The following is a 25,935-nucleotide window of genomic DNA, read 5'->3' on the forward strand; positions in this document are numbered from 1 at the left end:
CGACCCTGTTCACACACTGGTGAATAGAAAGTGTGCAGTCCTCCGATCTCGACACCACTTACGATGAAAATATACGCCATCTACGCTCTCCGTGAAGTTAGGGTTTTGCTGTGCCTGGAAGTCAGCGCGGTACCCCGTGTCTGGGCGCCCTGGTGATGGGAGGCGGGGTGGCCGAGACACCGAAGACCCTCTTTCCCAAACTGCTGTGTTCATCCCACGCGACTTCCTTTCCCTGCGTTCGTTTCACCAGTTACGAATTGGTTGGTACAGTCAAAATCTGTCACGTAATTTGTATTCTGTTGACCATAACACCAGATTAGACAGGCTTTCCTAAGTCATTATAGTTTTTCGATTTTGCTTTTTTGTTTTTTACTTTGCTTCAATTTGGAGAAACTGCTTTGCTGAGGCAGTAGCAACTGGAATTGTCAATAAAATCCCAAAAGCAGTACTTAGATCCAGAAGTGAACCGGGGATTTTATACGTCACATTCCCACATTGTGAGAGGGCTGCATATGATGATTAACCGGCATTGCAGAAAATGTTAGCAAATATTTTAATTCAAATTTAAAATCCTCAACCCCATGGAGTGTCATTTACCATCTCTTACAGCAGCAACATACAATATTTCATAAGTTCTTTCACATTTTAGAATGCTGGAATATTATAAAAAATCAATTTATTTACAACTTTTTTTAATTGGCATTATGCTTTCATCTGTAACAGAAAGTCATTTTTGTTAAAATTACATTTGGGCTTTTTAAATTTTTTTATTTTTTAATTTAACTTCAGTTAATTAACATATAGTGTATTAGTCATTTCAGAGGTAGAGGTCAGTGATTCATCGGTTGCATATAACACCCAGTACTCATCATATCACGTGCCCTCTTTCATGCCCATCACCCAGTTACCCCATTCCCCCCATCCCCCTCCACTCTAACAACCCTCAGTTTGTTTCCTATAGTCAAGAGTCTCTTATGGTTTGTCTCCCCCTCTGATTTCATCTTATTTTATTTTTCCCTCCCTTCCCCTATGAGTCTCTGTTTTGTTTCTTAATTACCACATATGAGTGAAATCATGTGATAATTGTCTTTCTCTGATTGACTTATTTCGCTAAGCATAATACCCTCTAGTTCCATCCACGTCATTGCAAATGGCAAGATTTCATTCTTTTTGATGACTGATAATAATCCATTGTATGTATATACCACCTCTTCTTTATCCATTCATCTGTCGATGGACATCTGGACTCTTTCCATAGTTTGGCTATTGTGGACATTGCTGCTATAAGAATTGGGTTGCAGGTGTACATTTGGGCTTATTTTTGTGAGAATTTTCTCCATGGTCATACAAACATTTTTGTTTCTCATTGTTTCAACTTCACATATTTATTGGAACATTACTCTTGCATGTTTCTTCTTTTCTTTAGGATTTTATTTATTTGTCAGAGAGAGAGAGAGAGAGGGCACAAGCAGGGGGAGCGGCAGAGGGAGAAGCAAGCTCAGGACTCTGGGATCATGACCTGAGCTGAAGGCAGCGGCTTAACAGACTTAACCGAGCCACCCAGGTGCCCTCTACTCTTGCATGTTTCATGTGCCGTTTCCGTAAGTTTAGAAAAACATTTTCTCTTAAATTAAATGAATCTATTTTACTTTATTTTTTTTTAAAGACTTATTTATTTATTTAACAGAGAGAGAGCATGCACAAGGAGGGGGAGCGGGAGAGGGAGAAGCAGGCTCCCCACTGAGCAGGGAGGACCCCGAGATCACAACCCCAGCTGAAGGCAGCTGCTTAACTGACTGAGCTTGAGTTTGAGGCTTGGTGGAGGAGTGCTGACCACACTGACTCCATCTTGCTCATGCCCACACGGTGACCTCCCTCAGGGCTGGTCAATGTAGGGAGGTTAATGCAGGCCCTGTTGGGAGTGTGGGAAGGCTTGTTCTGATCTTCCTTAAAGTGGTGCACAGATGGCCCCACTTTGGATGACTACCCTTTGTTGTTTGCTTTTTCAAGGTTCAAACCCTCTGCCCCTCTTTCCTCCCAGCCCAGTGGTTCACAAGGATTGAGGGGGTGGTTTTCATCTTGCTTTAAGTCAAGAAGTCACAAACGACATTTTTTTTTCTTTTTGATTAAGGAAAAAAACCTCCCACTTTTTGACTATTGTGAATAACGCTGCTAGGAACATGGTGCACAGATATCTGCTTGAGTCCCTGCCTTCCATTCTTTGGGGTGCACACCCAGACAAGGGCGCCGCAGCCGCCCCCATCAGAACCTGACCAGTGGGGCATGAGGGCACCGATATGTCCACATCCTTGTCAACACTTGTTGTTTTCTGTGTTTTTGACAGTTGTCATGTGTGGTATAAATGCACGGTTTTTGAAAGGGAAAAAAAAAAAAACTGGCCTAAGTAGTTGTTTTGTGTTACTCAGTAGTCGTCTGCTCCACGCTCCCTCACTCCTTGAAACAGACTCTCCCATGAAATAAACGTGGAGAGTATTGTGACCTGGAGCCAGCCGTGCCCACATCTAATGTCTGGACACGCGGTGCACAGACCCAAACCAGTGTCTGTTACAAGCGCATTTCATTAGACCACATCAGGGCAAAGACACCAACAACCAATATTTATTGCCTATGATGATGAATTTCCAAAAATGAAAACAAAGAAAACATTGGTGAGTATTTCACTGATTTTACTCATAAAATGGTACAGGCTTTGACTTAATGTGAAAAGCTTTAAAAAAAAACACAAAACACTGGGTGGCTCAGTCAGTTGGGGATCAGCCTTCGGCTCCGGTCGTGATCTCAGGGTCCTGTGATTGAGTGTCAGGCTCCCTGCTCATCAGGGAGACTGCTTCTCAATCTCCTCCCCACCTGTGCTCTCTCTCACTCTGTCTCTCTCTCAAATAAATGGATAAAAACCTTTAAAAAAAATAGGCTTAGGCAGAAACTAAATAAAAAAAATAAACATTGGGATGCCTGGGTGGCTCAGTCGTTAAGCATCTGCCTTCGGCTCAGGTCATGATCCCAGGGTCCTGGGATCGAGCCCCGCATCGGGCTCCCTGCTCCGCGGGAAGCCTGCTTCTCCCTCTCCCACTCTCCCTGCTTGTGTTCCCTCTCTCGCTGTCTCTCTCTCTGTCAAATAAATAAAAAAAATCTTTAAAAAAAAAAAAGAGTCAACTTAAAATGGATCAAAGACCTTTAAAAAATCTTAGAAGAAAACAGGGGTAAATCTTCATGATCTTGGTTTTGGCAATGGATTTTTAGATATGACATCAACAAAGAACAAAAGGAAAATAGACAAATTGAATTTTATCAAATTTTTAAAATTTGTGCATCAAAGTATACTATCAAGAGACTGAAAAGACATCCCACAGGGGCACCTGGGTGGCTCACTTGGTTGAGTGTCCAACTCTTGGTTTTGGGTCAGGTCAAGATCTCATGGGTTGTGGGATCGAGCCTACTTGGGATTCTCTCTCTCCCTCTGCCTCTCCCCGCCCCCTTCTCAAATGAATAAGTAAATCTTAAAAAAAAAAAAAAAAAACAAAAAAAAAAAACAAAGAAAAGACATCACACAGAATGGGAGAAAATATTTGCAAATGATATATCTGATAAGGGCCTGGTATCCAGAACATATAAAGAACCCTTAAACCGGGCGCCTGGGTGGCTCAGTTGGTTAAGCGACTGCCTTTGGCTCAGGTCATGATCCTGGAGTCCCTGGATCGAGTCCCGCATCGGGCTCCCTGCTCAGCGGGGAGTCTGCTTCTCCCTCTGACCCTCCTCCCTCTCGTGCTCTCTGTCTCTCATTCTCTCTGTCTCAAATAAATAAATAAAATCTTTAAAAAAAAAAAAAAAACCCTTAAACCCCATAACAAAAAGACAAAGAACTCAATTAAAATTGGGCAGACTATATTTTTAAATGATTTTTTTTATTTATTTATTTTTAAGGATTTTATTTATTCATTTGAGAAAGAGAGAGAGAGAGCACGAGCAGGCGGGAGAGGGAGAAGCAGGTTCCCCAATGAACAGGGAGCCCGACATGGGGCTCGATCCCAGGACTCTGGGATCATGACCTCAGCTGAAGGCAGATGCTTAACTGGCTGAGTCACCCAGGTGCCCCTGGGTAGACCTTAATGGATATTACTCCAAAAGTATATATAAATGGCCAACAAGCATATGTTCAACCCCTCAGAGAGGTGCAAATCACAACCACAATGAGATACCACTTCACACCCACCGCAATGGTAATAATACTAATACTAGTAGGAAAACAAATGTTGAGCGTGAGAAGAAACTGGGACCCCTGTGCACTGCTGGTGGGAATGTAAGATGGTGCAGCCACTGTGGAAAACAGTTTGGTGGTTTCTCAAAAAGTGAAATACAGAATTACCATATGACCCAGCAGGTCCACTCCTGGGTATACGCCCACCAACCACGAGAAATGAAAGATATGTCCACACAGAAACTTGGACAGGAATGTTTATAGTACAGCATACATAACAGCCAAAGGGTGGAAGTAACCCAAATACTCGTCAATACCAAAATGTGGTGTACCCACACTGTGGAATATTCTTTGGCAATAAAGAAGAATGAAGTACTGATTCTTACTACGGCATGGATAAACCTTGAAAACATTCTGTTAAATGAGAAAAGTCACACACAGAAGGTCATTACCGTATGATTCCATGTATATGAAATATCTAGAATGGGTAAATCCACAGAGACAGAACGCAGACGCATGGCTGCCAGGAGCCGGGCTGGAGTGAGGGGAGGGGGGAGGGATGCACCTGCTTCATGGGTACAGGTCTCTTCTCGGGCGGTTGACAATGTTCTGGAACCAGATGGTGGTGATGGTTGCACAACTTTGTGAGTTATCCTGAACTCTATACTTTAATATGGTTAATTTTATGTTATGTGAATTTCAACTCAGTTAAAAAAAAAAATCAATCTCAGGGGCGCCTGGGTGGCTCAGTCGGTTGAGCGTCTGCCTTCGGCTTGGGTCATGATCCCGGGGTCCTGGGATCGAGCCCCGCATCGGGCTCCCTGCTTCTTCCTCTCCTTCTGCCTCTGCTCCCCCTGTTTGTGCGCGCTTTTTCTCTCTGACAAATAAATAAATAAAATGTTTTTAAAAAATCAATGTCAGAGAGAGGAGGTGACAGATTTGAGAGCCATTTCTGAGGAAGAAAGCAGAACATGGCAGCAGTCCAGATGCGGGCAGTGAGGGAGGGTGTTTAGGGTGAGAGTAAAGTATATACATTGGGGGGATTGGTGGGTGTACAAATGGGAAGAGGGTCCGCAGGAGGATGAACAGTTGTGTTTGGAGGTGAGAGGGAAGCCAGAACTGAGGAGGGTCCTCCCCGTGTTGAATCTGAGTTATCTCCAGGACATGTAATTGAAGGTCTCTAGTAGGTGGCTAGCGGAGGCTGAGCATCTGGAGAGAGGACGGGACGGGGTCAGGGCAGAGAAGACAATACTGTTTCATTCCTGTTGTTGGATACACCGTCTGAGAAGAAAAGAAGGCTGCGGATGGCACCTGATTTCCAGAGAGGAGAGCCTGACTGCCTCGTCTCAGTCACATGTGGACCAGATGGCACTCCCAGGTTGGTAATACCACGATCCGCAGATCCTAGGAAGTGCCACAAACCAAAACTGAGGTACTTTTCCGAAGAGAAAGGGGGAGGGGATAGGTGTGAGGCTAAAACCAGAGATGGTCATTACAGTCCACCCCCTGACCCCCCAGCATCCACAGAAACCCATCTTCCCCTACAGCACTCAACACCTTCCTCTCAACCCTTCCCAACATAGTGCAGTTACCACACACGGCTGAGCCCCCGCCCCACAACTCCGGCCTGGGAAGATACCCCAATGTCTGGCCCCGGCTACACCCTGTCTCACAACTGGTATTTCTGGGTCACACCTTCTCCAGTTTTTCTGGCGAGATTCCTCCATCCGTTTGCATCTTATGGACTTAATGTTGACTTTAACTATTGAGACCACACCCTGGGAGAAAGAAGCTAGAGCAGAAAGGAAATTAACTTCATTTTTTTTTTAGGATTTTATCTCATGTTCTTAAGTAGGCTCCATGCCCAGTGTGGGGATTGAACTCACGACCCTGAGATCAAGAGAGGCATGCTGCACCGACTGAGCCTGCCAGGTGCCCCCCTGAAGTATGACCAGAACACAACGTGGCCATGACGGCGACCCATTCGGGTAATAAATATGGAAAGAGCTGCAGTCCCTGCTAATGAAGTCTGAGGCAAACGGAGTCTCTCCTCCGTGAGCAACCTGCTTCCCCTTTTCTGCGTGTGTGTAGTATTTTATCTTTGCATCTCAGGGATTCCATCAGCCGCGGTCATGCTGACTACACTGTAGGCCTCTCGGCTGTGAGATCCCTTGGTCCTTCAGCTCAAGCAGGTTCCCTTCTGTCCAACTGCAGGCTCCGCAGCTGGGGGGAGGCACTGCGGCCCGCGCGGAAACCCCCTAGGCCCTCTTCCCCGTCGGCTGACCTGGTGGCGTGAGGATTCCTAAAGAGCCAAGATAACGCCTCACACTACACTCCCTTGCAAGTTTCTGTATTTCTGTATTTCCTCCAATGGCCATGCAGTGACTGCTTCTGTGATTATTTCGCGTGTCTGTGAGGAATCGGCAGGACACATTCAGAGTTTGGCTGTGTGTGGTGACCCTTCCTCGGCCTGGAAGTGGCAGTGTGAGCAGCCAGGGAGGCCAGGGGGTCACACGCCCCTTGCCCACCCAGCCCTCACCTGCCTCTTAGACGCTTCATGACCTCTGGCCTAGGGATCTCGTCTCCTATTTCCACCATGTGTTGTCATAGTTTTTAATGTTATTATCGTATAGCAAACATCCATACTGTACAGACTTTTTCTCTGGAGCGACAGGCTAAAAAAGAAGAGTTTAAACAAAATGCACACCTTCAACATTTCATACTGCCTGACTTAAGCAAAAAAAAAAATCAGTGCCCACCAAAGTGACTGCAGGCCACCAGCGCCTACCAGTGTCAGGCCGAGCTGCCCAAAATGGAACAATCACATTCTGTGGCAACAAATCAGCATCTGAAAATAAAAAGCCAGAACTGAATGAGGACTGGGATCTTGTCACCTGCAGATTCACTTTGCCAGGTGCTCGTGGTGCATTGTGGGATGAAAGATCATCGAAAAACCCTATAGCCCATCTGGGTGCAAATGGCCTTCAGAACCCACCTATGTTGCAAATATAGACAATGACGTAGGTTTAAAAATACAACCCAGATTCATTTGAAAATGGTAGCTTTCAGAGCCTCGGTTTGTCCAGGTTGGTGTTACAACGGGGCAGACGAAGCAGGCTGCAGGATGGTCCTGCTGGTGGGCCTGGCAGCTTCCTGCCCTGGGAACAGCCTGACTTGTTGGCTTGTGGTGCGGAGAGGCAGTCTGGCCCCCCCGCACTGCCCCTCACCCGGGCGCTGGCTGCTTGGGCTGGCCCTGGGGCATCCTCCTCCAGCCCCCTGAGCTAACAGCCCTCGGGCTACGCAGCCCTAAGCCACCCCCTCCGGCAGCTGCTTCTAAGTCCGAATCCGCAGAGGATTAACTAACAGGTCAGATGCTTCCTGCTTTTCTTCCTGTTTCCATCTGTGATTCCAGGAGTCCTCAGAAATTCATATAGTATTTGCAATAGTTGCTGAGGAATATTTTGCAATATTAATTCATATTCTCTTGCATTTATATATATGTAGGTCTAGAGGAAACATGCATTTGACTTAAGGTAAGGACTGGAAAAAAGCAACAAACAATTTTAGGCATTGATTTAAAACGTTATTGAGGGCAAGAAGATGACCCTGGTGCTGAGAAGGTTGGAGAAAATGAATAAGCCAGAAGTTTTGGCCAAAATCCAGAAGCATTTTTTTATGCTACGTATCATGTCACTGGGAGACCTGACTTCAGTCGTGCTGATCATGACGACATTCTCTAGAACAACTAAAAGATCAAACACAGTATTTTCTGGATCTGCCCAAAGATGAAACATCTTGGAAAAACACATCACATTCAACCTTGTAACTAGGCTTGGACGTGTGTTGGGAATGCTAAGTGCTTGGAAGCACATACGTCTAATTTGGATACCGGAAGGCTCTGAAGAGCTAAGCAAAACACCGCAAGATTCTCAAAGAGCAAATCGTGGTCTCAAGTGGAAAATGAAGTTACTCTTGAACTTGTACCACCCACAGATATCTGAAATGGACTGTTGCTTATTAATAATATTGACAAAAGTTTAACCAGAAAAATCCAAGTCTGGCTATTTTACTTTTTTTTTTTTTTTTACAACTGATGAGCCAGTATCGATACATCATTATTATTAACTCCAATGAATTGCTTCTGTACCTTTGTCAAAAATCAGTTGGACATGGGTTCTGTATTCTGCTCCACAGATCTCGGTATCCATCCCCCCACCAGTGCCATACATATTTGATTACAGCAGCAATGTAGTAGGTCTTAATATCAGGTAGAATGAGCCTCTCACTTTATTCTCCTTTTCCAAGATTGATTGATTGATTGATTGATTGATTATTTTTAGCTATACTAGGGCCTGTCCTGTCCGTATAAATTTAAGAACAAGTTTATCTGTGTCTACTAAAATTCTTTCTGGGATTTTGATAGAAATTGCATTAAACTTTTAGATTAATTTTGGGAGATTTGACATCTTTTTTTTTTTCCATCAGGATAAGTGCACTTCTTAATCCCCATCCCCCCATCCCACTGAGCAGGAAGCCCAACATGGGGCTCAATCCCAGGACCCTGGTGTCATGACTGGAACTGAAGGCAGACACTTCACCGACTGAGCCACCCAGGCGCCCCAGATCTTGCCCGTTTTAAGAAAGGCTGTCCTCTCTCCCCTGAGGCATCTGTAAGAGGCCTCCTCCTCCAGGAAGCTTTCCCCTGCTGTGCTAAGGGTGAAGGGGTTAGGAACGTGTCCTCAGGGCCCAGGGCCCCTTTTCACATTGCTGATTATAACAGCTCCTGGTGAGTCCTCCCATGCTCCCAGCATCTCACACCTTGTGAATATTGTCCTTCCCCAAATCCAGTTAGATTTTGTTTTGCTTCAAAAACCTTGCTCTGACTAGGCTATTCTAATAGTCATCACAACCCAGATGTGGGCTTGGGGTCCCCTGTGCAATACAGGGGGGGCACAGACAGCCAGCAGTTAATCAGAAGCAGCATAGCTGGTCCCCTTGGGTGGCATCTGTCATCTGGCACCAAGTTCTCATGGCAACAGCTCTCTGCAACCAGACTCAAGCGCCAGAGAACTAGTCTCTTCCCAGGGGTTAACAGGTATTAACTCCCACAGGAGCCTGATGGGCAAAGGCAGGTGGCCCTCCCACAGTGACAAACACCTGGGCACCGTCAGCAGAGTCCTTCCCAGGAGACACGCCCTGTAAGAGAAACTACGCAACCCCAGCAAGCGTTTTTGTAGGCTTGAGATGAACACATGCAGTTTCTCCGGTGCCACCTCTGGAGGCTTAGCCAGAACAGCCCCCATGGCGCCTGCAGATCCGATCCAGGGTGGGCTCTGCCCCTAGCCAGCCAGCCTGCCTCCCACTGACCCGCCAGCTCCATGGGTGCAGCCCCAGGCCTGTGCCAAAGGTTGGGAGAGGTCCAGCTCTGTTCTGACCCCTTACTCTCAACCCGTCCTATTTCTAAGACTTTTTTTTTTTTAAGATTTTATTTATTTGTCAGAGAAAGAGAGAGCACAAGCAGGGGGAGTGGCAGGTTCCCCACTGAGCAGGGAGTCCGATGTGGGACTCCATCCCAAGACCCTGGGATCATGACCTGAGCTGAAGGCAGTCGCTTAACTGACAGCCACACAGGTGTCCAAGATTTTTTTTTTTTTTAAGTACTCTCTACCCCCAACATGGAGCTAGAACTCACAACCAAGATTGAGGAACAAGCTCTGCCGACTGAGCCAGCCAGGAACCCCTCTAAGTCTTAAGTAGGGATGGGTGGGTGTTTCTTTGCAGTCCTCCCCTGTGGACCACACATACGTGTAATCACATTGTTATAACTCCCTATGTATCACGACCCATCACTTCCTAGTTTACCCACACACGCCTCCACTCACTATGGTTGCAACACTCATTTCTTTTCAGTACCATTCTTCTCAAGACACTTTTCTATGACAAGGCAGTATGTGAAAGGGCGGGTTGTTTAACTCACTTTACGGGGATATTGATTGGCTCATCATATGGAAAAGGATAAGATTCCAACATCTCATCATATTCAGAAATAAATTCCAGATGGTTGGAAGGCCAAGCATTGAGAGTAAAAATGTTAAGGCTCTCTGAGAAAAGACAGCACCGTGAGGGTCCTGTGACAGAGGGAGGAACAGAGCACACATCACAAAGGAAAAGACAGACAAGCCTGAACACACCAGCGTCAGTGAAGGGCACATGTAACTCTGTGAGCAGATAAAGGCAAGACATTTGCAACATACGTAATATGTCAATAATTTGTATCCAGACTAAAAACTAAACTCCACCAAATCACAAAGAAAAAGCCAGCCCAGTGGAAAACGGGGCAAGGTCATTTCAGTCAGAGTCCATCAGTTCAAGTGACTAATAAATATGGAGGTTTGGCCTGATTATAAATCAGGTTTGTTCACTGAAGCAGCTGGAGGGGTCGGGGAGGAGCCCAGGGGACCACTTGGGGAGGATGGTGATGTTTTATTGCAGAGCTCACATAGGAGGATACATTTGGCAAAACTACTTATCACATGTATTTATTAAAAACAACTGCATATGGGGCGCGTGGGTGGCTCAGTCCTTAAGCGACTGCCTTTGGCTCAGGTCATGATCCCAGGGTCCTGGGATGGAGCCCCGCATCGGGGTCCCTGCTCAGCGGGAAGCCTGCTTCTCCCTCTCCTACACGCCCCCCCCCTTGTATTCCTGCTCTTGCTATCTCTGTCAAATAACTAAATCTTAAAAAAACCCCAAAAACCTGCATGCTTGTAAATGACGTCTCACTGAATTCGATAACAAGAACAGGATACTGCCCTTCACCCCTTAGATTGGCAAATTTCAGAAAGTCAGACACTAAGTGCTGGTGAAGATGCAGGGAAACGAGCTCTGCCACCACCGTAGCCGGGGTATCAATTATGACAGTCGCTGAAAAGCAAACCCGGCAACATGTTAAGCTACAATCTTTACAGTTAATCCCGTCTCTGGGCCCGTCGCCTAGAGGAATCCTTGCTCGGACGTGGGAAAACCGTACAAGGATCTGCTCTCTTGCATTCTTTGCAGTAGAGAAAAGCGGGGAACAAACGCAACGTTCATTGATCAGGAGGGGTACAGAGCGCAGCTCGAGTGGGTGGACCAGACCAAGTGTGCGCGTTAACGCGGGCTGATTCGGAACAACGCTCAGTACAAAGAGCCAACCGCACAATGAGGGGATAGGTACACCTGCCACCTGGGGGCTTAAAACGCACGCACGGAACGACGCCCAGTGTGGCCGCACACGCACGGGAGCCGGGAGGGTGGCGCGGGCCGCCGAGCCGGCCCCGAGGACCGGGGCGGGGGCGGGGGTCTCTCGCTCCTGCTCGCTCCTGCCATGGCTCTGCCTTGGCCGCCAGGGCCCGGAGTCGTCCAGAGGGTCCCGTGCATCGCCCGCAGGTGCGGACCGGGAGCGCGGGAGTTCCGACCGAGCCGCCCCGCCGCGGGGGGCCCGTCTCCGGAGGCTTCTTCTGCCCCCCCGGGACCAGCCGCACGGCCAGGGTGAGGGCGGGGCCCCAGGGGCGGTCGGCTGGCCGCCCACTAGCTGTGCGAGCTCGCCTCCGAGCCCCGACTGCTGCTTCGGCCCCTCCTGCAAAGCGCGGCGCGCGAGGGCCTCCCGCGGGGCTGTGGACGGAACGCCCCAGCGGCGGGGACAGGAGGCCCCGAGCCGGCTCCCCGGCGGAGGGGCGGCCCCGGGCGGCTCGCAGGCCCGCCAGCCGCTCAGAGAGCCTCCGCCGGCCGGGGCCCCACCCGCCCCGTCGAGCTCCGCCCGGCGGCACCGGCAGCTCCGGGGGACGAGACCGCGCGCGCGCACGTCCGCTCGGGCACCGGCGGCACCGCACCCCGGCCGGCGGAAGCCCGAACCACCGAGAGGCCGGCGGCCCGGGGCGCCTAGAGCGGCCCCGGAAGCTGTCGGGGCGGGGCCTCGGCCGACTTCCGGCCGCGGCGTGTGGGCGGCGGTGCGGGCTTTGTCGGCGGGCGGGCGTTTCGCCGCGGGCGTCCCGGTGAGTGGCCCGTTCCCGGCCGCGGGCGGGCGGGCGGGGCGGCGGGGTCGCGCGGGCGGGCGGGCGGGGGTCGCGGGCGCGGCCTGCCCCGCACCGTCCCTCCCCGGGGGGCGCCCGGGGACGCGCACCCACGCCGCGGAGCGCCTGGCTCCAGCGCCCGGCGTCGCACTGTGCTCGCGGCCCCTCCGGGCTGGGCTGCGGGCCGAGGTGACGAGTGCGGGCGCGGGCAGTGCTGCTGTTTGCTGCGGGCCGCCTGCTCTCTCTGGAGCCCGGGGGAGCGCTCCAGACGGCCTCGGCAGCGGGGCCGGGGTCTGAAGCCCCCGGCGCGGGAGGAGGGGCGGAGCCGCCCCGGTGCCCCGGTGCGGGTGCGGTGGGGAGGAACTGGGGGGATAGACTTCCCTGCACGCCTTGGGCCTGAAGAACTCTCGGGCGCGAGAGGGGCCGGCTGCGCCGCTGTGGCGCTGTCCTAAGGCTCCCGTTCCCCTGGAAGTCTTTGTCAGTCCCAGGGGATGCGTCCGCCGAGGTCGGGGGCCTGGTGCCCCCTCACACCGGTTACGTCATGGCGCCGGGATCTTCGGCTGGAGGTTCCCCAGGAGGGTTCGTGGAGGCAGGCTTGGAGCTCGGGCCGTTCGTCTGTAGGCTTGTGCTCGTCACCACCCTGCAGCACGTCTCTCCCCTGGGGCCCAGTCCCGACGGGTGATGGGAATAACTGCCTTCTGCCCACCTAGGATCTGCGATGCCCGTGAACCCCAGGCTTCAGTGGTACCTTGCTCCCTATCCGCACAGATGGAGCCTTTCTCCGCGTTACAGACACAGCATTCTAACAGTATGCTAATGCCAGCGGTATCCACAGCGCCTCTCTTAGGGCAGGTGGAGAGAGGGGCTGGGGGGAGGGACTGCTGCTCTTTCACCAGCCTGCACACACGGCTCCAGCCTCTCTTGGAGGGACGGCGATGGGTTCCTGACTCCCGGAAAGGTCTTGGGGATGATGTGGAGAGAGGCCAGAGCTGAGAAGGCCCAGACAACACTCATGAGCCAGAGGGAGGGGTGGTCTGGGAAGCCTCCCACCCCGAACCCAGCGGTGCCATTGAAGTGGTTCAAGGAGCTGTCAGGCATGTCCATGCAGCCTCGGGTCTCGGAAGGTGACTGGTGGAAGGACACTGGACTTGTCAGGAGAGGCGAAGGCCGTCAGTATCCTTGGGAGCAGGAACCAAAGTGCCGTGGGGTGGGATGGGGAGCAGACAGCAGCTAGTAGTTGGTTTGGCCTTAAGCAAGTCACCTCCCTGGACCTCATGGATAGTTGTGAGGAGAACCTGAGAAAACGAGACACCTTGCCCGGTGACTGGCACACACCAGGTTCTCAGTGCCCTTCATCCCTGCTCTGGCAGGAGCAGGTGCAGATTCTCGTGCAGCTCTGGTTTGTGTTTCACTCAGGTGCCCTTTGCTCTTGTTATTCCCAAGGGTGAAGCTCAGCAACCTTCCTGCTTCCTCAAGGCTGTAAGCCACAGACAGGGACTCAGGCCAGCCTGTGAGTCCTTTACCAGTGCTCGGGAGAAAAAGCTCCTAGTGCCCATGTCGTGCACACCCCCCACTTGTCATCCCAAAGTTCACAGGGTCCCACTCCGGGTTAAGATCCCACTTCATTTCCAGCACCGAGGATTGCCCCATCTCTCTCAGCATCAGCTGTGTACTTGCACAATTTCATGTTTCATTTTATCCAGCAGATTCTCTGTGTTGTAACAGAAAGGTAGGCCATGGTAGCTCCGTATGTTGTGGGGGTCACAGGCTTGGTGTATTTTTACTTCCTTTTGTTCATTTCATTCAGGTTTCTGTCTTTCTTTCTTTTTCTTTAAGATTTTTATTTATTTATTTGACAGAGTGAGAGACAGTGAGAGAGGGAACACACACACAAGCAGGGGGAGTGGGAGAGGGAGAAGCAGGCTTCCCGCGGAGCAGGGAGCCCGATGCGGGGCTCGATCCCAGGACCCTGGGATCATGACCTGAGCCCAAGGCAGACGCTTAATGACTGAGCCACCCAGGCACCCCTCAGTCAGGTTTCTTTAAATGAAAGAATATCAATTCAATTTTGTTTGAATTCACAAAAAACAAGGAGCTAAGCAGAAACTGACAGATGGCTGATCTTCAGATAAATGTTTATTCAAAGCCAGGTATAACTCTCTAAAGTTAGGGGAAAACTATGAAGACCATTAAAAGACACATACTTTTTAAAGCTATTTTCTTGTAGACACATGTAAGTTTGCTTGCAAGGAGTACAACAGTCCTTTCAAACATAAAAATCATAAGATACTACTTCCAAAGCAAAACCCAACATCCTACCCCCCTTCCTTTTTTAATTAAGAAAAGTGAGGCTTAAACTATCAGCTTACTTTTGTAATACCCCATATGATCCTGTGACAGGTGACACTTGGGAAGGGAAAAAATCTACGATGGGGAAGTGGGCACTGGAGGAAGGTAGGCCTGGATTTGAACCTTAGTGCTGCTTCTTACTAGTTTAGTGACCTTAGGGCAATTGTCTGTCTCTCTTAGTCTCCATTTTCTCATCTGTAGAGTAAATAACGGAGGGAACACCTGCCTTAGAAGGTTTAGAGCAGTGTGTGAGACAATGTGAGTCAGTTGCTCAGCACTGTGCCTGGTGGGGTTTGAGGGGACCTAATAAGTTGTACCCCACCTCTCCTCCTCAGTTCTGAACCGATGAGGCAAATGGCCAAACTGCCACCTCACTTCTGGGCAAAGGCTGGGTCAGAGCATCAGACAGACTCTGGTGTCTGCTCACCGGAAGCGCTGGTTGCTGGGGCCCCTCGGGGGCCACTCCGCTGAACCTGTGGCTTGGAGGGGCCGAGCAGAGTGTGCACCCCCGTGCAGCAGGTTGTGTGCTGCCTGCCTGTTACTTGCCCAGACTTTTTATTCTGCTAACTCCTTCCATCTCTGGGGAGGAGAAAGGGTCAGGCAGGTGGGCCGAGCACCTCAGGGCACATGCCTGCCGTGACACCAGAGGCACAGGGACAAATGTTCCTTCCGGTGTCTGATCCGGATAGGGGTTCAGTGACTCCCTGTGCCGGTCACAGAACCAGGCTAACATCTGTGTGGATGAACTTGAGGATGCCAGGATATTTTATAAATGGGGGAAAGGTTGCAGATGGATAAGTGTAGTGTGATCCCATTTTTACTTTTGAAAATCAAGTTTCTGTAAGTATTTCTTCAAGCAAAGTGTCAATGAATGTGTATTACCAAAACAGCTAACAGTGGTAATGTGTTGAATTGGTGGGGATTCTCATCATCTAAATTTTGTCTGTATTGTCTACACTTCTTTATTATTTGAAATATTTTTATGACGTGTATCTTATGTTTGTGATGGCTAAGGATTAAAAAGATACAAAAGTAAAACAGGATGTAAAACTGAGTGGTATAGTCCTGATTTCATAAAAATACTAGTGCAGAAAAGATACCAGAGGAAAGTGTTCACTGGTAATCTTAGTGGTGGGGTTAAAGGTCATTTTATAATTTTTCTTTTTTCAGTTTTTCTGTTGTTTTCGCTTTCTCAATTGGCATAATTTACCTTATCGCTTGAAAAAATAACTGAAATGGGGCGCCTGGGTGGCTCAGTTGGTTAAGCGACTGCCTTCGGCTCAGGTCATGATCCTGGAGTCCCGGGATCGAGTCCCGCATCGGGCTCCCTGCTCGGCAGGGAGTCTGCTTCTCCCTCTGCCCCTCCTCCCTCTCATGTGCTCTCTCTCATTCTCTCTCTCTCAAATAAATAAATAAAATCTTTAAAAAAATAAAAAATACCTGAAGTAATTTTTATAAGCAGCAGAAAGATTTTTTTTAAGCCAAGTTATTGAGCCTTTAACTCTGAAAAACATCCTCAGTGAGTGCCAGGAGGCAGGCCTCGTCTGCGCCGTATCACCGCTCCACTGAGTGGGTCGCTGCTCCAGGGGGCTGTGTTGGCAGATGAATTACCAGGGAGATCTCTTCCGGACAGAAATGCCTGCCACGGACTTGTGCTCAGCTCCTTGTCCTTATTGCCAGTTATTGGTGTGTGGGTTCAGTTTCTTTTTCATCACTGGGAGCCTTGGTCTGAGTAATCCGCTTGTTTCTTAGTATTACTTAAGCATTATTCAAGTTGCTGTGACAGAGATTCAAAATAGTGTTTTTAACTTCTTGTTCCACTTTGCCTACCTGGTGGCTCTGGCCGTCAAGGCCGTCTGGCAGCCTGGCTGCTTGCCTTATCCATGTGTCACCGTGGGGAGGGAGAAGGGATGTGGAGGTAGGGGCCCTGCACACATCCCTTGCAGTCCCGGCTCATGGGCTGGATCTCAGTCACAGGGTCACGCCTAACTTCAGGGGACTCCACGAGGTGTAGTCATTTGCTGGGCGGCCACATGCCTCCTCATATTTTAGGTGGCATTTCTGTCACTCGGAGGGAGCAGAGGTTCTGGGCAGTCTTCGGTCTGCCACAGTCTGCCCCACCGGCCACTCTTTGTCCCACACCACGTACTTCCTCTGGCCCAGAGGGTGGGGTGTGCCTTTTCCCACCAGGTGCAGCTTCACACAGTCACACTCTAAACTCACACGAGCCCCGGCCACCCTGAAGGTTGTCTCCATCACCTGCCAAAGGCAGCATGACTGTATGGACTCGCCCCCTCAAAAAGGGGAAGAATTGCCTTCCACAGCTGCGCTGGCTCCCCGTGCAATTTGCAAGAGTGTCTTGACCAGGTGACCCCTCAAGTGAGCAGTCCCGGGACCTGGGACCCAGCAGTCACTCCCAGGTATGCACCCAGCAGAAATGAGGACCCTCAAAGTACAGGAGTGTTGACAGCAGCTTTAATCATCACCGCAAACCACAGATAACTCAGGTGTCAGTGAGAAGTAGATTGTGACCTATTCTTGCGGTGGTGTGCTGTGCATCCGTGAAAAGAGTGAGCTGCTGGTGCCTGCAATGTCGATGACTTTCCAGGCAGAATACTGAGTTAAAGCAGATACGTATTTGGGGGAGTGATGAAAATGTTCTGCAAGTGGATGGTTGTGATGGTTTTGCATTTAGGAATATTCAAAAAACACTGAGCTGTGTACTTTAAGATGGTGAGTTTTATGGTATGTGTTATAATTAAGAGTCTGACTCTTGGTTTTGGCTCAGGTCATGATCTCAGGGTTGTGAGATCAGGCCCTGCGTCAGGCTCTGTGCTCAGCGCAGAGTTTGCTTGGGATTCCTCCTCTCCCTTCCCCCTCAGCCTTTCCCCCTGTGTGCACCCGCGCACACTCTTTCTCGCAAATAAAACCTTTTTTAAAAAATGGGTACGTGATGAATAAAATGCAGGCACAGAAACATGTTGTATAATTCTGTTTAAATGAACTTATTTATTTATTTATTTATTTTTTAAAGTAAGCTGTACCCCTAGCATGGAGCTTGAATTCACAACCCCAAGATCAAGAGTCACATGCTCTGCTGACTGAGCTGGTGAGGCACCCCAATTGAAATTTTTTTAATGGGCAGAATTCTTCTATAATAAAAGAGGTGATTGCCCATGGAGGGGGAGTCTTTTGGATGACAGAAATGTTCTGTGTGGGCTTGGCGGTGGTTAAATAGGTGTCACAAGGAGTTCATCAAGATATGTGTGCTTTATGCAAGTTCTAGCTCACATAAAAGAGAAACACGTGTTGAAAGGATGCCCTGGCAGGGCCACAGAGCACATGTTACCTGGTTACTCCCTCTGCTTCTGCTCCCGTTGCTGCTTCACCTCACCCCCAGCTTTGCCCTTAGGGGCAGGTTCTTGTCCTTGATGTCCACATTGGAAATGCGTCTGGAAGGCATCCCTTCATGGGGTACACAGCAGGGTCTGTTTCCTACTGGTGCAGATTTGGGGCAAGAAGTGATTGTTTAGGGTCTTTTTTTTTTTTTAAGATTTTATTTATTTGGCAGAGGGAGAGGGAGAAAGAGGCTCCCTGCTGAGCAGGGAGCCTGACATGGGGCTCGATCCCAGGACCCTGGGATCATGACCTGAGCCGAAGGCAGATGCTTTACTGACTGAGCCACCCAGGCGCCCCTGTTTGGGGTCATCTTGGATGGAGCTCCCTGGAAGTGGTGCTCTGGGGTTGGGATAACACTTGAGTTGCCCCCAGGGCACTCTAGGCTCCTGTGATTGACCAGGCATTGGCTGTGGTATGGTAGGCATCTGAGATGGCCCTCTAAGATTCCTGGCCCCTAAGGTACACACACCTCACAGCTACCATGGAGGGATTTTGCAGATGTAATTAAGGTCCCAAATCAGCTGACGTAAGGTGGCAAGGCCCTAGGTGGGCCAACCTAGTCATGCATGCCCTTGGAGAGCAGTTTTCTGTAGCTGGTGGCAGAAGAGAAGTCAGAGAGGTGTTCTATGTGCTGTTCTTGGTGATAAAGGTGTCCCTAGGAGCCGAGAGCAGCTGACAGCTGGCAAGGAGTCAGGGACAGTCCTCTGGTTGTAGGGAACTGGTTTCTACTGACACCTGAATGAGTTTGGAACAGGTTTCCCAGCACTTCAGATGTGAACTTAGCCTGGCTGACTCCTGTGTGACCCTGAACAGGGATCCCAGTCACACTGGGTTGTTCTTTACACCTTGAGAGGTGTGAGATGACAGACGTACTGTTTTCTGCTGCTGTATTTGTGGTGCATTGTCCTGCAGTGATGGACAGCCAAGAGTGGGCATTCAGGGGGAGGGGCAGACCTTGGGGAAGGCAGAGTCCTGCCTACAGGTGGTTCCCAGTGGGGTGGAGGGTGGGGGTAGGCATCACTCTGAGCAGGGGAGCTGGGCATAGCACCTTGGCAACTGTAAGGTTAAATAACCCCTGACTGAACGAGCTTTTCCACAGTGACACACCAGTGGGATTCAGAGTGCCTTGTAGATCACCAGCACTCCCTGCCAGTACTTATCTTCTCCTAAAGGTCAGCAGTGTCTCAGTTCTCCCACCATGGATTGCTTTTGTCTGTTTTTTAACTCGATGTGAACAGAATCATGCAATATGAACTCTTTTGTGCCTAGCTTCTGCTGAACATTTCATCTGTGAGATTCATCTTTGCCTTTGTATAGCAATTCTTCATTGCTACATATTAGTTTCTGGTAGAGTACTCTTCAATCTGCCCATCCCTCTGTTGGTTATTTTGGTGGATATAAATGCTGTGAACATTCCAGCTCTAGACTTGTACAGAGAAGGCTTGGTGCCGTTGAGTGGATGAGAGGGGTGGGTTTTAGTGCCCAGGTGGAGGTGTTCACCCTAGATTGGATCAAGGACAGTGTAGCACATGTAAGGAGGGAGGGTATGGACAGGTAGGTTGGCAGATTGGGCAGGAGAAATTTGACGTTCTTATCTCATTTTTTTTTTTTTAAGATTATTTATTTGACAGAGAGCGATAGCGAGAGAGGGAACACAAGCAGGGAGAGTGGGAGAGAGAGAAGCAGGCTCTCCTCTGAGCAGGGAGCCCGATGCAGGGCTCCATCCCAGGACTCTGGGATCATGACCTGAGCCGAAGGCAGGCGCTTAATGACTGAGCCACCCAGGCGCCCCTCATCTCATTTCTTCTGTTCTCTCATTGAGATAAGGGCATCAGCTGAGAAGGAAGAGGGAGTATTGGGCATTTGAGAAGAGAGGACAAAGCAGGGGTGATCTTATAGGAGAAGGAGGAAAGTGTAGACATTGCCAGTGGCTCTCAGGGCCCCATTAATCAAGGCTTTGTAAATGTAGAGAGAGCTCAGTTGGCATAGATACAGACACAGAATGGGAAGCAAGTGGAATTTAACCCAAGTTGGGTTTTCCCATGCAGGGATGATAGAGGAAGGGCAGAGGGAGTTAGCATGATTATAATATATAACCCCAAATAAACATAGTACCATAGAACATGGGATCTAAGCTGGGTACAAAGGGAAAGGAGGACAATGAAGAGGTGGCAAGATCATAACATTTGTGTTTCTTTGGAAATATGTCTTAATTTTTTAAGAGTCCAAGCTACATCCTTCCCCATCTGCCACCCAGCCACTCTGTCCCTGGAGTTGGGTGTTGGAGGTGGAGCCCCAGAGAAGCCTTCTAAAGTGGTTGAGGTAGGTGGTTGAGATGCACACTGGGGTAAAGAGCGTGGGCAGAGAAAATAGTCCTTTTTCCCACTCTTTGGATGTGTTTTGTCCCCCACCTGCTCCAGCAGATTCCTGTCTGTTGACAAAGGGAAAAGATGATATTATTCTCTTTTATTTCCTAGAAACTTGTGACAAGAAGGTGACTCGGGAGCCTGAATTTCTGAGGATGGAAATCTGCCCAAGACTATGTCCGAAACACTCACAGTGATGGAGCCCCCTGCCTCTGAGTCTGGGGCATTCCCTGAACCCAGATTAGTGGGGCTGTTGGGAAACCCAGAAGGGCAGAGCCTGCGGAGCTGCCCCCCTCAGGAGGGCAGTTTCAGGGGGGTGACGGTTACCCATTGGAAGATCCAAGCAGGAGAGGCAGCTCGGGTGGGCAGTAAATCAGGAGAAAGCCCAGTTCTGAGCTCAAACCTCCTTCTCCTCCAGGGAGAGCTTGTGGAAGGGGAAGCCCACCAGTGTGAGATTTGTGGCAAAAGCTTTACATTTAACTCGGACCTAGTTAGACATCAGATTTCTCATGCTGGGGAGAAACCTTACAGATGTGAGCAGTGTGGGAAAAGCTTCAGCCAGAGCTCCCACCTTGCTGAGCATCAGAGAGCTCACACCGGAGAAAGACTCTATGTGTGCAACATGTGTGGAAAGGACTTCATTCACTATGCAGACCTCGCTGAGCACCAGAGAGCCCACGCAGGAGGAAAGCCATTCCGATGCATGCAGTGTGGGAGAGCCTTCCATCACAGCTCAGACCTGGTTCGGCACCAGCGAATTCATACCCGGGAGAGGCCTTTCGAATGCAAGGAGTGTGGGAAAGGCTTCAGCCAGAGCTCCTTGCTTATTCGCCATCAGAGAATTCACACAGGAGAAAGACCTTATGAGTGTAATGAGTGTGGAAAATCCTTCATTAGGAGCTCAAGCCTTATTCGACATTATCAGATCCACACAGAAGTGAAACAGTATGAATGTAAGGAGTGTGGGAAGGCCTTCCGTCATCGCTCAGACCTCATTGAACATCAGAGAATTCACACTGGAGAGAGGCCCTTTGAATGTAATGAATGTGGGAAAGCCTTTATTCGGAGTTCAAAGCTTATTCAACATCAGAGGATCCATACTGGGGAAAGGCCTTATGTGTGCAATGAGTGTGGGAAGCGCTTCAGCCAGACATCAAACTTTACCCAGCATCAGAGAATTCACACTGGAGAGAAACTCTATGAATGTAACGAATGTGGGAAAGCTTTCTTTTTGAGTTCGTACCTTATTCGACACCAGAAAATCCACACTGGAGAGAGAGTGTATGAATGTAAGGAATGTGGGAAAGCTTTTCTCCAGAAAGCCCATCTCACTGAACATCAGAAAATCCACACTGGGGATAGGCCTTTTGAATGTAAGGACTGTGGGAAAGCTTTCATTCAGAGTTCCAAGCTGCTTCTACATCAGATTATTCATACCGGAGAAAAGCCTTATGTATGTAGTTACTGTGGGAAAGGCTTTATTCAGAGGTCAAACTTCCTTCAACACCAGAAAATTCATACTGAAGAGAAACTCTATGAATGTAGTCAGTATGGGAAAGACTTCAACTCAACCCCAAACTTTAAAAATAATCAAGGTGTTCACCAAGAAGGACTTCCTTTGAGTAAGACCACCATACATTTGGGTGAGAAGTCTGCAGGTCAGGGGGAACATATAGATAACTTATAAAATAACGACTCTCCAACTCAGTGAGTGATATTTAGGAGGGAGTGGAATGAGTCCTAACTCATGATTTTGGAGGTGTCAGCGTTTTCCAAAGTCCTAGGCAGGGCTGCTTTCAGAGTGGGCTGTCACCCACCCCTGTGCAGCAGCACTGGGGTGCTGTCCTCCACTACAAACATGTGACATCAGGAGAGCCACGTGACTGGACAGCTGGCTTTGAGCTGGAACAATGCTGGGGGATGGGCTAGGTCTCAAGCTTTCTATATGTTATTGCACAATTACAATTCACCCAAGTTAAAAATCCTTTTTAAAGCAGAACTATGTGTCTTAATACTTAAAAAAAGAATATCACGTGGTAAGTTTTGAGCTATCAAAAAGGCAAGTTGGAGAAAGACCTTTGTTATTTAAAACCACAAGTTGGTTCCCGATTGTCCTTAGGATAATTTCCAAGCTCCCGGTCCTGCTTTCTAAGGCCTTTTGCTTCCTGGCGTTTCATCTCCCACTGCTTAATCTCCTGCCACGTGGCTGGCGCTGCAGCAACACTAACTGCTTGACATTCCCACTTAACCCAAGCTGCGCCTGCATCCTTCTCTTTGTCCTTGTTTGAATGCTCTCCACTCCACACCTGGATAATTCCTCATCAGGAGTCAAGACCCATCTCAGGCATCATGTCAGGCTCAACCAGTTACCCCTCTGTGCTTGTGTTGCTATGAGCACTTCTGTTACTGCACTCACTTCGGTATATCAAAATTATGTTTTTATTTACCATCTCTTTCATTATTACACTACTAATTCCTTCAGGACATGGTCACAGTTGATTATGTGTCCCTGGTACCTAGTGCAAGGCAATAAAAAGCACACCCAAATCTGTGTGTAATTGGCTCTTCTCTTGCTTTGTACTGCTGTAGTTTAAATTTTTGGATTTTGTTGTTTTCTAACAGTATAATTTACTGGTCTACTGGAAATATCTTCTCTCAGCCCTGTTGATGTCTTCTGCCTATATGTAACTCAGAAGTTGTAAGCAGTAGCTAGTGGAAGACTAGCACGCCTCGTATTTATGCCTTTAGAGTTCACCCATGACCGTCTACTTGCTTTTGGGGAGTGTTGCCTTCACCTGGTCGCCTGCATATCTTTCTAATCCACTCAAGGGGCACACAGTCCCAGTGCACTGCTCAAGGTTTTCTGTCTCAGCAGTTCCATGATTGACCTCTTCTGGTCACTTTCCCCGCTTTCTGGCTCACTTTGTCATTTATCTGAATATGTATTGATCTAGAAGGACCAGGGCTGAACACTTAGGAAACAGATGAAATTTTTGGGTCTGATGGAGAAGACAAAGTTCACTGCACAGAGCTAAGTGCTGAAGAAGTTCCACATTGTGTAGGAGCATAGGTAAGGAGGGGACTAATTTGGTGTGGAGGATCTGGGCCGGCTTCACAGAAGAGGTGACCCCAGAACTGAGAAAGAGCCATGGCAGCTAGAGAAGAGGATGACCTGGGAGAGGAATCTGCAGATAAGGTACAGCAGACACCTCTTTGGGGAGCTGTAATACACAGTACATAATGGTCTACCCAACTTTCAGCTGCTGCCTCTGATTTTCTTTTCTCTGAACATTAACCAAAACAACCAGTTTTGAAATGACATGAACCAGTTTTTTTGCCTGTGAGGGCATATTCTGAGTTCTTAAATTCCAGCAACACTAGCCTTCAGGGGGTAAGTGATAAAGAGGGGCATACAGTACTACATTTTCTGGAAAATTCCTCATTACTAGAGATGTTTCAAATGGTGCAGAAGAGATATTACCAGACCATTTCAATCAACTTTGGTGACGTCCAGTTTCCATACAGTAAAACACCTATTTAAAGTGTACAGAGCTTTGAGAAACCATATACCTGTGTAACCACCATTAGAATAAAGAAAAATAACATTCTTATCACCCAAACATGTTCCTTTTGCCCTTTCCCAGTTAATCCCACCCTAGTCCCAAGTACCTGCTTTGGGTCAGTGTAGATTAGTTTTGCTTGTGGGGCATCACATAAATGGACCCATACAGTATGTAATTCTGTGTGTCTTGACTTCTTTTGCTTTGGCATGTTTTAAAGACTCAACCAAGTAGTTATGTGTTTGGGTATCTCTCTGCTGAGTAGTGTTCCATTGTATGGACAAACCTTTGTTAATCATCCACCTGTTGATAGAAATTTGGGTTTCCAGATTTGGCTTTTATGAATAAAACTGCTATGAGCATTTGTGTAAAAGTATTTATTTGGACATGCCTCTTTATTTCACTTGGGTTAATGCATAGGAATTTAATTTCTGGGTTATAAGTGTGTTTTTAACTTTATAAGAAATTGCCAAAAATTCTCTGTAGTGGTTGTACCATTTTACACTCCTCCCACAATATATCTGTTCCTGTTGCTGCACATCCCTTGCCAACGCTTGATATTGTAACTTGTCTGAAATGTAATCCACCCTAGTTAGGTGTGATGGTGTCTCTGTGTGTTTCTAATTTGTATTTGTCTGCTCAGTGATGGTGTTGAGCACCTTCTCATGTGCATATTGCCATTTTGCCTCATCTTTTGTGATGTGTCTTTACATCTCCTGCCCACTTTTAAATTGGGTGGTTTGTCTTTTTTTTTTTTTTTTCTTTTTAAGATTTTATTTATTTGACAGAGAGCTCAAGCAGGGGGGAGTGGCCAGCAGAGGGACAGGGAGAAACAGTCTCCCTGCTGAGCAAGGAGCCCGATGCAGGCTCGATCCCAGGACCCTGGGATCATGACCTGAACCAAAGGCAGACACTTAACTTGACTGACCACCCAGGTGCCCCATGTGGTGGTTTGTCTTCTTATTACTGACTTGTAAGACTCTTCTATTTCATAGATGAAAGTCTCTTTCCAAATATGTTTTCATTATGAATACTTTTAGTCTTTGGCTTCCTTTTTCATTTTCTTTTAGGGGGGAGGGGCAGTGGGAGAGGGAGAGAATCTCTGTTTTCTTAATGGTATCTTTTGAAGGTAAGATTTAAAAACATTTTTAAGTCCACAAAAATTTTTATAGTTTTTACTTCTTGAATTATGTCTAGATTTTTAAAAAGCTGTTTTCCAATTGTTACTGCTAGTGTGTAGAAAACATTTGATTTTGGCTTGTTGACCTTGTATCCTGCAACCTAGATGGATTCACTTATTAGTTCCACTAATCTTTAGAATTTCTAGATTCTTTTTTTTTTTTTTTTTAGATTTATTTAAAGAATGTAAGTGAGGGGAAGGGCAGAGGGAGAGAGAATCTTTTTTTTTTTAATTTTATTTATGAGAGAGAGAGCGAGCTCAAGCAGAGGGATAGGGAGGAGCAGACTCCCCGCTGAGCAGGGAGCCCTACTTGGGGCTGGATCCCAGGATCCCGGGACCATATCCTGAGCCAAAGACAGACACTTAACCAGCCGAGCCCCACAGGCGCCCCTGGAGAGAATCTTAAGCAGACTCCCTGCTGACTGTGGAGCCTGACACAGGGCTTGAACCCACGACACTCAGGTCATGACCTGAGCCGAAATCAAGAGCCAGACGCTTAACAGACTGAGCCACCCAGGTGCCCCTGTATTTCCAGATTCTTTAGCATTTCCTAGGCAGATAGTCAAAGAATTTTACTTTTTCCTTTCTAATTTATATAGACTTGGTCTGCCCACATCTTTTTTCTGAAGTTGTTTGTGTAATAATATTATTTCCTCCTTATTTTTTTAATTTTTTTAAAAAGATTTTATTTTGGGGTGCCTGGGGGGCTCAGTTGGTTAAGCAGCTGCCTTCGGCTCAGGTCATGATCCCAGTGTCCTGGGATCAAACCCCGCATCGGGCTCCCTGCTCACCAGAGAGCCTGCTTCTCCCTCTC

General features: G+C 48.3%; 1 protein-coding gene across 3 annotated transcripts; it reads left to right on the plus strand.

Annotated features, from left to right (window-relative positions):
• The first annotated feature begins 12,189 nt into the window (after positions 1-12,189).
• On the plus strand, positions 12,190-24,317 carry ZNF623 (zinc finger protein 623). Of its 3 annotated transcripts, none has more exons than XM_035012085.1 (2): positions 12,190-12,249; positions 20,493-24,317. In XM_035012085.1, the coding sequence occupies exon 2, from the start codon at positions 20,557-20,559 to the stop codon at positions 22,066-22,068; it is 1,512 nt and encodes a 503-aa protein (XP_034867976.1). In that variant the 5' UTR covers positions 12,190-12,249; positions 20,493-20,556; the 3' UTR covers positions 22,069-24,317. The 3 variants fall into 3 exon arrangements, with proteins under 3 accessions (XP_034867976.1, XP_034867978.1, XP_034867977.1); XM_035012087.1 differs by lacking the exon at positions 12,190-12,249 and adding an exon at positions 18,264-19,187; XM_035012086.1 differs by lacking the exon at positions 12,190-12,249 and adding an exon at positions 19,810-20,337.
• Positions 24,318-25,935: the final 1,618 nt, after the last annotated feature.

Source organism: Mirounga leonina, unplaced genomic scaffold (genome assembly GCF_011800145.1).
Source record: "Mirounga leonina isolate KUSES-001 unplaced genomic scaffold, KU_Mleo_1.0 Mir_165, whole genome shotgun sequence".
NCBI classification, from domain to species: Eukaryota; Metazoa; Chordata; class Mammalia; order Carnivora; family Phocidae; genus Mirounga; species Mirounga leonina.

What these genes read in the sequence shown, in the direction of transcription:
- ZNF623 (XM_035012085.1), top strand. Translation starts at nt 20,557, where the DNA reads ATGTCCGAAACACTCACAGTGATGGAGCCCCCTGCCTCTGAGTCTGGG.